Raw genomic sequence first — 12,918 nt, forward strand, 5'->3', positions numbered from 1 at the left:
TAATTTCTGTTAAAGGCTGTATGCTAATGGTAACATTAGCCCTTAGCCATCAATTCAGAAAAAAAGATAACTGGCCATTTTTCAGCTGCACAAAAAATGCATGGGAAAAGCCCCTGGGAAAAGGCATACTCCAGCCATATTTTAGGGTGCCCACAATCATTTGAAATTCTTTAGCTTCTTTAAAAATGCTACAGCTTGTTTTTTTTGTTTTGTTTTTTTTCTGTTTTTATATTCTTTTTTTTTAAATCTTTATTCATTTCAAAACTTAAGTCAAGTACAGCAGTTACATTTATCAGATTAACTTTCAAATACACTTGAAAACTTACAATAGGTCCTTTTACTATATAATAATATCCCCACCCTTATTCAATTATGAAAATAATTTACTTTATTAATAATCAAAACAAAATTTCCTCCCCCCACCCCACCCCACCCCTTATTATCTTAAACTTTTTAATTCAGGGAAAAATAAATTTTTAATCTTTGCAAAAATCCATCAATGGCCTCCACACATCCTTAAATTTATTATAATTCCCTTTTTGGACAGCTAACGCCCTTTCCATTTTATATATATGACAAACAGAATTCCACCAGAAACAATAATTAAGACCTTTCCAATTTTTTCAATTGTAAGTGATCTGTTGAATGACAACTACAGCTTGTTTTTTAAAAAAACTGATTGGAAAATTTAAAACTGCATTATTTAAAAGCAAGTTGGTCTCCATGTGTACATAACATACACTCATGTCAATAATCGAGCAACAAATGTACTCTTATAAAGTGTCTTTTTTTTTTTTAGTTCAGAAAATTTTTATTGATTTTGTAAGATAATACAATACCAACAATGAGGGTGCTCCATAAAGGGGAACACGTGGAATTAACTAAACTTTGAGAGTCTCCATGCAGCCTCCTGAATCCTAGAAGCAGCTGTTTTCACAAGGGTCACAAAGAGCTCCTTTTACTAACCCGTAGTAAGTGCTAGCAGTGGCTTAGTAAGGGTAGGAGGTGCTCGTGGTGGTAGTGCCCCACCCTGTGCCCCCACACCCTCCTCTCCATGCCCCCTCTCCTTCCACACACACCCCCCCGGCTCCTTCCTGCCCACCATTCCACACTTGTGCTCTCCCTCCCCCTCGTACCTCTAAATCTTCACCAGTGTGAGTGGCTTCGGCATCATGCTTCTCATGCCAGTGTTGGATTTTCCTCTGACATCACTTCCTGGCCCCATGACCCGGAAGTGATTCAGAGGGGAACCAGGACGGTGCGAGCAACAGGCAGAAGTTGCTCACGCTAGTGAAGATACAGTAATGCAGAGAGAGGTGCCAGCGTCCCCACCGACTCGGCGCCCGGGGCAGTACACACACCCTTACTATGCGTCCAGAGCAGCACAGGCCATTCAGCGTGGCTCCCCGCGCTAGAAACTGCTAGCGCAATTTCGTAAAAGAAGGCCTTAAATGCAAGCCCAGTTCGATTTTAGCTTGGCTTGAGTTTAATAGGGAACAGATTTTTTTACAATGACCCGAGGTGGATTTTCCCAAGAAAATTGAGCTGAATTACAGTTGTAGTTGTAATGTCTTTCACATATCCCCTGGCCTTTGGTCTCTCAAAGAAATTATGTCTGCAATAGGAGGACTCACCCGTTCATTGGTACTGTAGGCTATAATTAGAACCAGATTTTCACACCCTGTGTTTCTGATATAATGTTGTGCTCCAGCGGGAATGAAAAACACATCTCCAGCGCAAATATCGAACTCTTCATTTGTGCAACCATAAAGGCCCATCTGATCAAGAGAAAAGAAACAATGATCACTGAAAAACAGAACACCCAACAGAACTACACCTTAAAAAGACCTTCAAACCCAAAGATATAGGAGAGAATGAACATTTTAAAAAGGCATAAGAATGGCCATATTGGGACAGACTGACGGTCCATCAAGCCCAGCATCCTGTTTCCAACAGTGGCCAACCCAGGTCCTAAGTACCTAGCTAGATCCCAAGTAGTAAAACAGATTTTATGTTGCTTATCTTAGCAATAAGCAGTAGATTTCCCCAGGCCATCTCAATAATGGCCTTTGGACTTCTCTTTTAGGAAATTATTCAAACCATTTTTAAACCTCGCTAAGCTAACTGATTTTACCTCATTCTCCGGCAATGAATTCCAGAATTTAAGCTGGGAAAAAGAATCTAGCACAAGAAAGTAGGGGTGGGACAACAGGAGAATCCTAATGTAAAAACAACCACTCAATATTTATTACCACAAAAATACCAGCCCTCTAAGGGCCTGGTATGGGTCCCCAAAACAATGTATGCCCCATAGAGAAGGGCTCAAAAAGTCAATAGAAGGACTTGACATAGTGCCTTGTTTCGGTATAATCACCTGCATCAGGAATCATAAATATCTAGAAGATTTTGAGCATATCAATAGCAAACGGTTTCTGTTGCATTTCCTTTCATGTCACACATACCAGATGGTAGACTTGAAAAGGATCTTCTCTATAAAATACACATTGTCCTGGGGACCCATAACAGGCCCCCAAAGGCCAAACATTTCTGTGATAATAAACAATTAGTTTTGATAAATACTTTTTGGGTGGTTGTTTTTATATCAGGATTACCCACACAGGCCTGTTGTACCACCCTTACATTTTTTTTGAGTGCTTTCTAGGCCAGTGTTCTTCAACCTTTTGACACCAATGGACCATCAGAAATAAAATAATTATTATGTGGACCGGCATCAGTCCGCGGACCAGCAGTTGAAGAACACTGGGTTAAGTCGTAGGCCATACCCCGCCCATCTCCATCCAATCTCTGCCCCAGACTCCACCCCCATAATAGTACTAATTGTAACACCATTTTTTCCATTCATTTTTCATATATACACGCACACAATATAATCATATTAACAAGACATAATGGTTAACCACAAAATTAAACTACGCAAAGCACACTGTATGCTTCTCAATATTCGTTCGTACCAGATCACAGATAACCCCATGCAAATACAGGACCAAAAACTAAAAGTATTAATATATACAGATCCTAAGATGCAAGACTCTACATGTAGTACAACCCCAGAGGAAAGAAACAAATGCATTTCTTCCTGAAAAGACATCAGATGTAAATCAATCACTAAATAAAATAATTCCCCCTGCCGTTGTTGTTTCCCTCCTTCCATGCTGTGCCTTGTCTGCTGGCCTGCTCCCTCTTCCTCAGTTCACGGTGTGATCGATGCGGAATTATCTTCAGGCTGGCTCCTTCTTCCTCAGTGTTGCAGTGCACAAAGCCGTGAGCAGTGGCTCCTTGCAGTCCCGTACCTCATCTGGAAGCCTTCCCTCTGACTCTGCGATGTCAGAGAGAAGCTTCCGGTTCAGGCGCAGTTCATGCGTAGGAGCCTCTGCCCATGGCTTTGTGTACTGCAGCACTGAGGAAGAGGGAGCCGGCCGGAAGACAACATTGCATCAATCGCACCGTGGACCAGTGGCTGAAGAGCGCTGTCTGGGGCTTGATGCATGTGTTGGCCCTGGCGGTTGAAGAACACTGTGTCCGTTTTGAGAATTTATATATGCTGTCTATATTTTGCATTATGGCCCCCTTTTACTAAACCGCAATAGCAGTTTTTAGCGCAGGGAGCCTATGAGCGTTGAGCAACGTGGGGCATTCAGTGCAGCTCCCTGCGCAAAAAACACTATTGCGGTTTAGTAAAAAGGAAGGGGGTATATTTGTCTATTTTTGTATAGTTGTTACTGAGGTGACATTGCATAAAGTCATCTGCCTTGACCTCTTTGAAAACCCATGGAATATAAATGATAATTAACATTTTCTCTGCATACAGTGTGCTTTGTGTTTTTAAAATTTTATTGTTGGTAGATCATTTTGACTTGGCTACAAAGTTAAGGGGGAGGGAGGGAGGGGAGCTGCTGAAAGACATCTAGTAATCCTTGCAGGCTTGACTGTGCAGGGAATTATTTTTGTAAAATCGTATTTTGTTATGTGACTGGCATTATTTAGACTTTAATTTCTGTGAATTAATAGAATGAAAATGATATAAAGTTACTTGCTTGTTTTTATGTGTGTGCGCTAAAGGAAAGTGGAGAGAGAGTGGGCTGAGGACGCTGAAGGGAAATGGGGAAAAGAGAGTGGGGCGAAGACGCTGACTTATAAATTGACAATTGTACAGAATATTGTTTCTTTGTATACTTTAATATAATAAGTTCAATATAAAACAATTCAAGGCTTGTGTGGATGGAATCAGGTGGTTTGCTGGGATGGGGACCGAGCTTACGGGGATTAGTCCAATAAAATGGTATTTTCTTATTTCTCATTATTTGTTTTATTTTTATTTGTTAATTTGTAAAGTGGTGATTGTTATGTATCAGTTTTTTTCAAATTTACATCTACTGTCTTTATATTTTGCACAATATTAGAGGACATGTGTTACTGTTTTTGTAGTGTGGTGTTGCATTGTATGCAGAGTCTGGTTTCTTGGCGGTTCAGTTTAACTTTTGTCTACATATTTCTATTTTTAGTTTGTGATTATTCCATATTGGGCGAGGGTGTATCTCTGTTCTATGTGTATGAAAAGAACATAGTTTTCAGTTGGCATTGACTGCAGGATCAATTGACTGTGCGGGATCTGGCTTGTTTAGTTTTACAACGTATGTGTTGGTGTTCTAGTGCTCACTGCAGTGTTTAAGATGCTGCCTTTTCCTAGGTACACTCTTGTTGTGCGATATGTGGATTGTTACTAAAAATCATATTTTTCGTATAGATGGAGGGGGGTCAAAAAATGATGGGCCCCGGGTGTCACATATGCTGGGTACGCCACTGCTGCCCATTACTTATTATTACTACTATTATTTATTTTGATAGTGCTAGCAAACATATGCAGCGCTATACAGAGTCACAAAAAAGACAGTCCTTGCTCGAAAGAGCTTACAATCTAAACAGACAAACAGGATGTCATGGATACAGTTAATGGGAACGGTTAATCAGCTGGCTGGATTGGTGGACAGTGGGGAGAAGGGTTATGGATTAAAGGCTAGATCAAAAAGGGAAGAGGCTTGGCGGACAAACTTGGGTAATTTATTCCAGGCATAGGGGGCAGCTAGTTGAAAGGAACAAAGTCTGGAATTGGAAGTGAAGGAGAAGGATACAGTTAAGAGTGGCTTATCTGAGGAACAGAGTTCTTTGGGAGGTATATAAGGAGAGAGGAGAGAGAAGAGAGGAGAGATATTGAGGGGCAGCAGAATAAAAACACACTTGTAGGTCAGCAATAGGAGCTTGAACTGTATGCGAAGGTGGACAGGGAACCAGTGAAGTGATTTAAAGAGAGGGATGACATGAGTGTAGCGAGGTTGGTAGAAGATAAGGCATGCAGCAGAGTTTTGCACAGATTGCAGGGGGGGAGCGACAGCGGAAGACCAGTTAGACGTAGATTGCAGGAATCTAAGTGTGAGGTTACGAGAGTGTGGACAAAGGTCTGGATAGTGTGCTCAGAGAGGAAGGGGCAAATTTTGGTGATGCTATAGAGACAGAAGCGACCGGCCTTAGCAGTTTGTTGGATGTGCATAGAAAATAAGAGGTTGAAATCGAAGGCGACTCCAAGGCTGTGAGCAGAGGAGACTGGAATAATGACAGTATTATTTACTGAGATGGAGAACCGAGGAGGAGAAGCCGAGGGTTAGGAGAAAAGAGGAGCAGCTCGGGGCTCTTTTTACTAAGTTGCGCTAGTGGTTTTAGCGTGCGCTAGATGCTAACGCCTCCATTGAGCTGTCATTAGTTTCTTTGCGGGGGTTAGCGTGTGCTAATCTGCAGCGTGCGCTAAAAACGCTACCGTGGCTTAGTAAAAGGAGCCCTCAGTCTTTGACATGTTTAAGTTTCAGATGACAACAGGACATCTCATTAAAACATTAAAAATCATTAAAAATTAAAAATACATGATTAAATTAACTTGTCTCTGGGCCATAGACTAAAGTCCATCTGATATTGTCCTAGGTTCCAACTGCTGAATTTGCCGTCTACGTTCACTCCAGCCCATCTGTATGTTTTAAAAATCACAATGGTTAGAAACCGGGAACCGACACGGTCCGTGTTTCGATAAATCCTTCTTCCTCAGGGGTCCAAGATATTATAAACCTCAATTATGGAGAACCATTCGAAGTGCAGCTGGATTGAAACAGAGTAGTTGATGGACCTCTGAGGAAGAAGTGTTTATCGAAACACGGACCGTGCCGGGTCTCGGTTTCTAACCATTGTGAACCACACTGCGGAAAGCAACAGTTCTTTGTCTTCACTAAAGTTCCCGAATCGTGTACATCATCTCTGTATTAATGCATATGGGTCATCACTATTCTACAATAATTACTTATCTGCTTCCCCTAAAGTCCTGGGAAGCCCCAACAGTTAACAAAAAGGGGTTTTGTCATCCAGTGCGCTTTAACTTTGGCTGTTAATCTGCATTAAGAACATAAGAAGTTGCCTCCGCTGGGGCAGACCAGAGGTCCATCCTGCCCAGCGGTCCGCTCCCGCGCCGGCCCATCAGGCCCACTGCCTGAACAGTGGTCTCTGACTAATTTTATAATTTACCTCTAATCCTGTCCCTATAACCTTACCTCTACTCCTATCTGTACCCCTCAATCCCTTTGTCCTCTAGGTACCTGTCCAGACCTTCTTTGAAGCCCTGTAGCGTACTTCTGCCTATCACATCCTCCGGCAGCGCGTTCCATGTATCCACCACCCTCTGGGTGAAAAAGAACTTCCTGGTGTTTGTTCTAAACCTTTCCCCTTTCAATTTCTCTGAGTGCCCCCTTGTACTTGTGGTTCCCCTTAGTTTGAAAAATCTGTCCCTGTCCACTTTTTCTATGCCCTTCATGATCTTGAAGGTTTCTATCATGTCTCCCCTGAGTCGTCGCTTTTCCAGGGAGAAAAGCCCCAGCTTTTTCAGTCTGTCAGTATATGAGAGGTCCCCCATACCCATTAGCTGCAAAACTGCTTAGTCTATAGACCTCTTAGCTGAGGGAAGAATGTATTACCTGATTCAATTTAACCAACTAATTCCTGAAGCTTATGAAATTTCATCTTGTCCATTCTGTACTTCAAAACTTACCTTTCCATGACCACTGATGACATATCCCACCTCGTTTGCGTTCATGGTAATGCTGGGTACTAGAAGAGCACATGGGTTCAGTACAAGTGACTCCAGACTTAGGGCACATGGATACTAGAAAGAAACATAACATAACATTATACTTATAGACCATGTTACCAAAAAGTTCTACGTGGTTTACAAAAGATTATAAGCATTAAACATAATTGTATATTTGAATGAGTCAGCTAGTCAGGTATTTGGAGAAAAGATAGGTTTTTAGCTGTTTTCTAAAATGTCTGTAAGAAACAGCTTTGAGCAACAATGATCGAAATGAGAAGCTGCCTGAGATGCTAAAGAGTGATTTAGGAATTTCTTGCTTTTACGCCCTTTTACAGAAGGGAAATTGAACAGAGCATGAGTTTTTCTACTGCATTTGTGCTTAGCTATGGAAACACAAACATTCTTAGAAAGCTAGTTTGATATAGAGATCTGCACAGGAATGGGGATTGCGGGAATCCCGCGGGTCCCGTGGGGTTCCCATGGGAATCCCCCCTAACCCACGGGACTCCCACAGGGACCCACCTCTGGCCCACGGGACTCCCACGGAGACCCCCCTCTAGCCAACGGGGATGGAAGGCTTTGGAAGCAGGGTTCGTTCATAGAATATAATGGACACATCATTCTTAGTAAAAGACGGGCTTTATAAGTTAATTACCTGAACAGAAAACAAAAAAAGGGTTCCACCAAAGAGATTCCACAAGGAAAACAGCAGCGTAAACACAAAAGAAACTGTGGAATTGATGATCCTGTCAGAAGTAATTGCTGCTTTTTATGGGGACGGGCGGGGATGGAGGTAATTCCTTGCGGGGACGGGTGGGGACGGAGAGGATCATGACGGGGATGGGTGGGGACGGAGAGGATCCTGGTGGGGACAGGCGGGGATGGGTGGGATTTCTGTCCCCGTGCAACTCTCTAGTTTGATATAAAGATATTTTTGCACGTCAGACCAAGGAGTTGTCAATCCAGCCCAAGGGACACACCCAACCAAACTGGTTTCCAAGATATCCATAATGAATATTGATGAGATGGATTGCATGCAGTGAAGGCAATGCATGTAAAGCTTTTGCAGATATTGCATGACCTTACTTATAAATATCTTACAAACCTGGTTCTCCGAGTAGAATAGAATTTTTTTTTTTTAAACTTTATTTGCATTTATAATATTTTATAATATTGCAAGAAAGTGATATCAGATATGCAATGAAAGTGCACAAAGAAGAAATAATAAATTACAGAGAGAAAAAATATGTAGGTTTATATAAGTGTTATTTATTTGTTTAATTTGATTTCGATAGTAACCTTCATCTACCCTCCTCTCATACAACAATATTGGAGGTGCTCTACACCCACTGACACCCACAGGATTGGCTCCTATGGTTGAGCTATCTGTACTTTTTTCTAGTATTACCTGAAACTTAGGGTTCCTTTTACTAAGCTGCAATAGCGTTTTTAGCACGCATGGCATTAGAGCACGCGCTAAACCCGCGCTACGCAACTAGAACTAACGCAAGCTCAATGCTGGCATTAGCTTCTAGTGCGTGCTAAAACCGCTATTGCAGCTTAGTAAAAGGAGCCCTTAGTGGTACATTCCAGCAGGAGTTTTGGAGTGCTGGCTGCCATGGTCAACCTCAAAAATACTTCCTGCCTGCCATCATCTTAACATTTGAGAGGATAAAAGCTCCAGCCACTTAAGACTTGTGTTACTCCTGGCAGAATTCTGGGGATGCAAGCAGTCGGGTCTAAGCGGCACAGGAGGAGGAAGTGACCCGCTCTGCAGCAAGTCACTTCCTCCTCTGTTACCTGTGTCTGCATTGAATTCTGCACAGCATGTGCAGATTTCTATGCTTCCTGAAGGGGTGAGGAATTCTGTAAAAATTCTGCCCTTGCCAAAATTTTGCTAGGAGTATTGTGTCCATGCAGAGCCTTTACCCTGGTGTTTATTATTATTTTCCCAAAATACAGTTTGGAGTGGTGGGCCTGCTGGCTGGAGGTAGTAAGCATTCCTCCGGCCGAACTTTCTTCTAAAAGGTATGGGGGTGGGGGAGGGGTGGTGCCAGGGTCAACTCAGGGATGTGTGGTAGGGTTAAGGTTTGCGAGGTATTGGGGGTTCCATGGGAGTGTCAGGGTTTGGGGGGGAGTGGTAGCAGAAGGGAGTGGGCATCCCTCCTGCTGGAGTGATGTTGGGGGATTGCAAGCCAATGGCAGGAGGGTGTGGGCATCCCTTCTACCAATTTTGCCGTACATGCTGGAGGTCCCCTGCCGCAGCCGCTCAGCTGATTGTGGCAGGAGTATTTTCCCCCTGATCAGCTGAGCTGGCAGGAGTCCACAGGCACCAGTGACGGTGCCAGTTATAGAATTGGGGGTTATGTGGGGATAGGATACTGGTGTGCTATTCTCAGCCGCTTCTTAGGCGTCCTATACAGAATCAGCCCCTAAGTACTCCCGTATTAAGTCTACATTACCAAGTAGGTAACACATGCTAATCAGATTGCGCTAGCCAGATAACATTTCCACAGCCATTCCCTGCCCAAGCTACACCCCTTTTCAAAAAATATTTATAAAAATAAATACCACAAAACTCTTTGATATTCTTACAGTCGGACTTTTCCCATGTTAAGTGCACAATAGCATTTAACATGATGTAGTTAAAGGGCATCAAAGTCAGGATGACATCACACTAATAAGATACATCCAAAGAATATTTTCAGTTCTGTAAACATACCTCTTTTCGAAAGCATTTTCACTGCAGCAAACCTGTTTAAATTGTGTCTCTATGCACTCTCTTTCCATTTGTTTCAGTTACTTTCTTGATTTTTCAGTCCCCTTTGCTTTATATATGTTTTGTGAATGGCAATTTTATCAACCTATATAATAAAACCCTAGCTGCGCATGTGCACTCTTACCTGCGTGCTTCCGTGATCTCTGATCTGTGATCAGTAGGTCTGTGGCGGCAGGAGTGCACATGCGTGCATATATCGCTCCCTCTCTCCGTGGATGCCAGGACTGGCCGGCAGCGCTGGACTCCCTGCTCTCCACCTTCTCAAGCAAAAATTAAAAGCTGCAGTGTCGGCTCCTCTCATGAGCCGCACCAGCGTCGGAGAATGCTTCCGATGCTGGCGGGGATCATGAGAGGAGCCGCCGCGGCACTTTTAAACTTTAAAAAACCCCTTCAGCCGCAGCAGGCCAGCCCGCAGGAAGGGAAGGTGGGGCCGACAAAGAAGAGGACTCCAGCCACAGGAATGCAATAAGGGAAGGGAGGGGCATGGAGCAGGCTAGACCGCGGGAAGGGAAGGGAAGGGACGGGACGTTGGGGGGAAATGCTGCTACTGCTGCACAGGGAGCTGGAGGGGAAGGGAAATACAGCTGCTTCTGCACAGGAAAGTGGAGGTTGGGGGAAGGAGGAAAATGCTGTTGCTGCTGCACAGGGAAGTGGGGTGGAAATGCTGCTGCACAGGGAAAAGGAGGGAAAGAATGACAGATAGACAACGGGAGGGAGGGAGACAGAAAGAAAGGAAGAAAGACACAGGGGCAGGGAGAAGGACAGAAAGACAGACAGAGAAAGGGGGCCAGGGAGAAAGAGAGAGACAGCGGGAGGGAGAGAGACAGAAAGACAGACAGACATATATTCTAGCATCCGTTAATGTAACGGGCTTAATGACTAGTATAGTAATAAATGATCAATGTGAAAAGGATTATCCTTCTGTGTACAGATATAAAACTTAAAGGTGGAGGAACTTCAAACTGCCTTAGATCCTGAAATCCATTTTTATTCAAGATGCTGTGCTATCCTTTCCTTCAGAGATGCTTTGATTTTTTTTTTTCTCACTTTGGTTTTTTTTTTTTTCCTCACCTACCAAGTCAGATTCACTAGTCTGCAAAGGGACAGTCAGAATATACCCTTCTCTATTCCAGTGGAACAACTCTTGCCTCTGAAGTAGAGAATGACACGGGAACATATTTTTTCCCCGTCTCCCGCGGGAACTCATTTTCCCGTCCCGTTCCCGTGTGTTCTTTTTCCGTCCCTGCCCCATTCCTGCAAGTTCTGTCCGCATCTGCACAAGCCTCGAACACTTTAAAATCATAAATAGCAACATTCTAGAGCTCAGACTGTGATATCATAATGTCTCGTTCCACCAATGCCTAAGCTTCGTCCTCGTCTGCACGAGCCTCAAATGCTTTAAAAATCATAAGTATCAGTGGTGCCTCACACAACGAACTTAATTGGTTCCAGGAGCAAGTTTGTTATGCGAAAAGTTCGTTATGTGAAACGCGTTTTCACATAACAATACATGTTAAAAAAAATAATTCGTTCTGTAGCGTAAAATATGCTAAGATGACATAAAAAAGATAAATTTTTTGTTATTATTTTTATTTAGATACATCTAAAAACATAATTGTTTTTTAAAACAACACACATTTTTTAAATTTAAAGACAGACTAAGTAGAGTCTAATTTTACAGTGAGAGAGGGCAGAGTCTCAGCGGCAAAAACTGGGACTTAACTGTTCATTTTTTTTTTTCTAGCATCGGGGAAGCGGCGAGAGTAGCTCCGCCCCCCCAACGCATCAGCAGTAGGCGCCGGGCCCCTGCGAGCCGACGGTCCGCCACTGCACAGGGAGCCAGGCGGAGAGAGGGCAGTTAAGCGCAGTGCCTGCGCGGAAGGATGCAGCACGGGTGACTTCGTTGTATGAAACGAAGTTCATTGTAGGAAGCAAGACATGAAGTTCGTTGTGCGCAGCGTTCGCTGTGCGAGGCGTTCGTTATGCGAGGCACCACTGTATTCGAGGCTTGTGCGGTTAAGGCAGAGCTTACGGGAATGGAGCAGTGACAGCGACAAAACTCACGGGGACAGGGAAATGGAGTTCCTGCGGGGACGGTGAAAAAATGTGTCCCCGTGTCATTCTCTACTCCGAAGCTCTGCTGACAGGTTGTTCAGCCAATGTAGCTCTGATGAGTACAAAAACGGAGTGTCTTTTCATATGAACTGTCATGCTAATTCAGACCAAAGATACAACCACAGAAAGGCAGTATATTGAGAATCTAATAAACATAAATATACCATAAACAAGTCCAGTATCTTGTTTCACCATGCTACTTCTCCTCCACCACTGAGACTACAGCTCCTCCATATTCCCTACTCCCTGATCATCCCTCTCGGGTGCTTCTAGCTACTATTTTTCCATTATGGCTACTGCATCTCCTTCCACACCTATACCAGAATTTCTTCATCCCTTTATCTTCTGGGCTCTCCACCTCTCTTATCGTCACTCCCCACCCCCCCACCCCAAACCAAACTCCTCCCTATCCCGCCCAGCAGCTTTCTCTGCCTCAGCCTTTATTCCCACACTGCTTTTCTTGCAGAGGGACCATAAGCTACAGTTGCCAAAATGCGTCACGTCTCTGGAGAATTCTTTTTTTAAAAAAAACTTTATTTTTGCTCTCAGGATAGGTTTAGACTTCTCGTACTCGGCAGAGCAAAGCACGAACCAATTCCTAATGCTGCAGAAAGTAGGAGATGCATTCTGTGAGTCAAGTGAATGTAAAATCTCACCTAGTTTAATTACCATAATCACCGCTTTCAACATTTACTATAAAAACATGGGTGTACCTTTCGCTGAACCAGCTCGTTTCTAAAACAAGGAGAAACCGTAGTGCACAGCTCTGAATGTGCTTTTTCCTCATAAAATGATTTTTTTAAAAACTTTTTGTTTTAAAAAAGAGAGCAAGAAATAAATTACGCAGGAAAATACAACCTGACTCTCACTCAGGGTGACT

The 12,918-nt window shown here is 43.3% G+C and overlaps 1 protein-coding gene across 1 annotated transcript in view; it reads right to left on the reverse strand.

Moving 5' to 3' along the window:
- LOC117355508 (oxalate decarboxylase ARB_02208-like) overlaps positions 1-12,918 on the reverse strand; it is a 46,206-nt gene that overhangs the window by 2,719 nt on the left and 30,569 nt on the right. Inside the window, exons 6-7 of the mRNA XM_033934186.1 lie at positions 7,103-7,216; positions 1,635-1,778 (exon numbers count right to left, since the gene is read on the reverse strand). Of these exons, the coding sequence (XP_033790077.1) occupies positions 1,635-1,778; positions 7,103-7,216 (258 nt within the window). The remainder of the gene's footprint in view (positions 1-1,634; positions 1,779-7,102; positions 7,217-12,918) is intronic.

Source organism: Geotrypetes seraphini, chromosome 1, assembly GCF_902459505.1.
Source record: "Geotrypetes seraphini chromosome 1, aGeoSer1.1, whole genome shotgun sequence".
Lineage (NCBI taxonomy): Eukaryota > Metazoa > Chordata > Amphibia > Gymnophiona > Dermophiidae > Geotrypetes > Geotrypetes seraphini.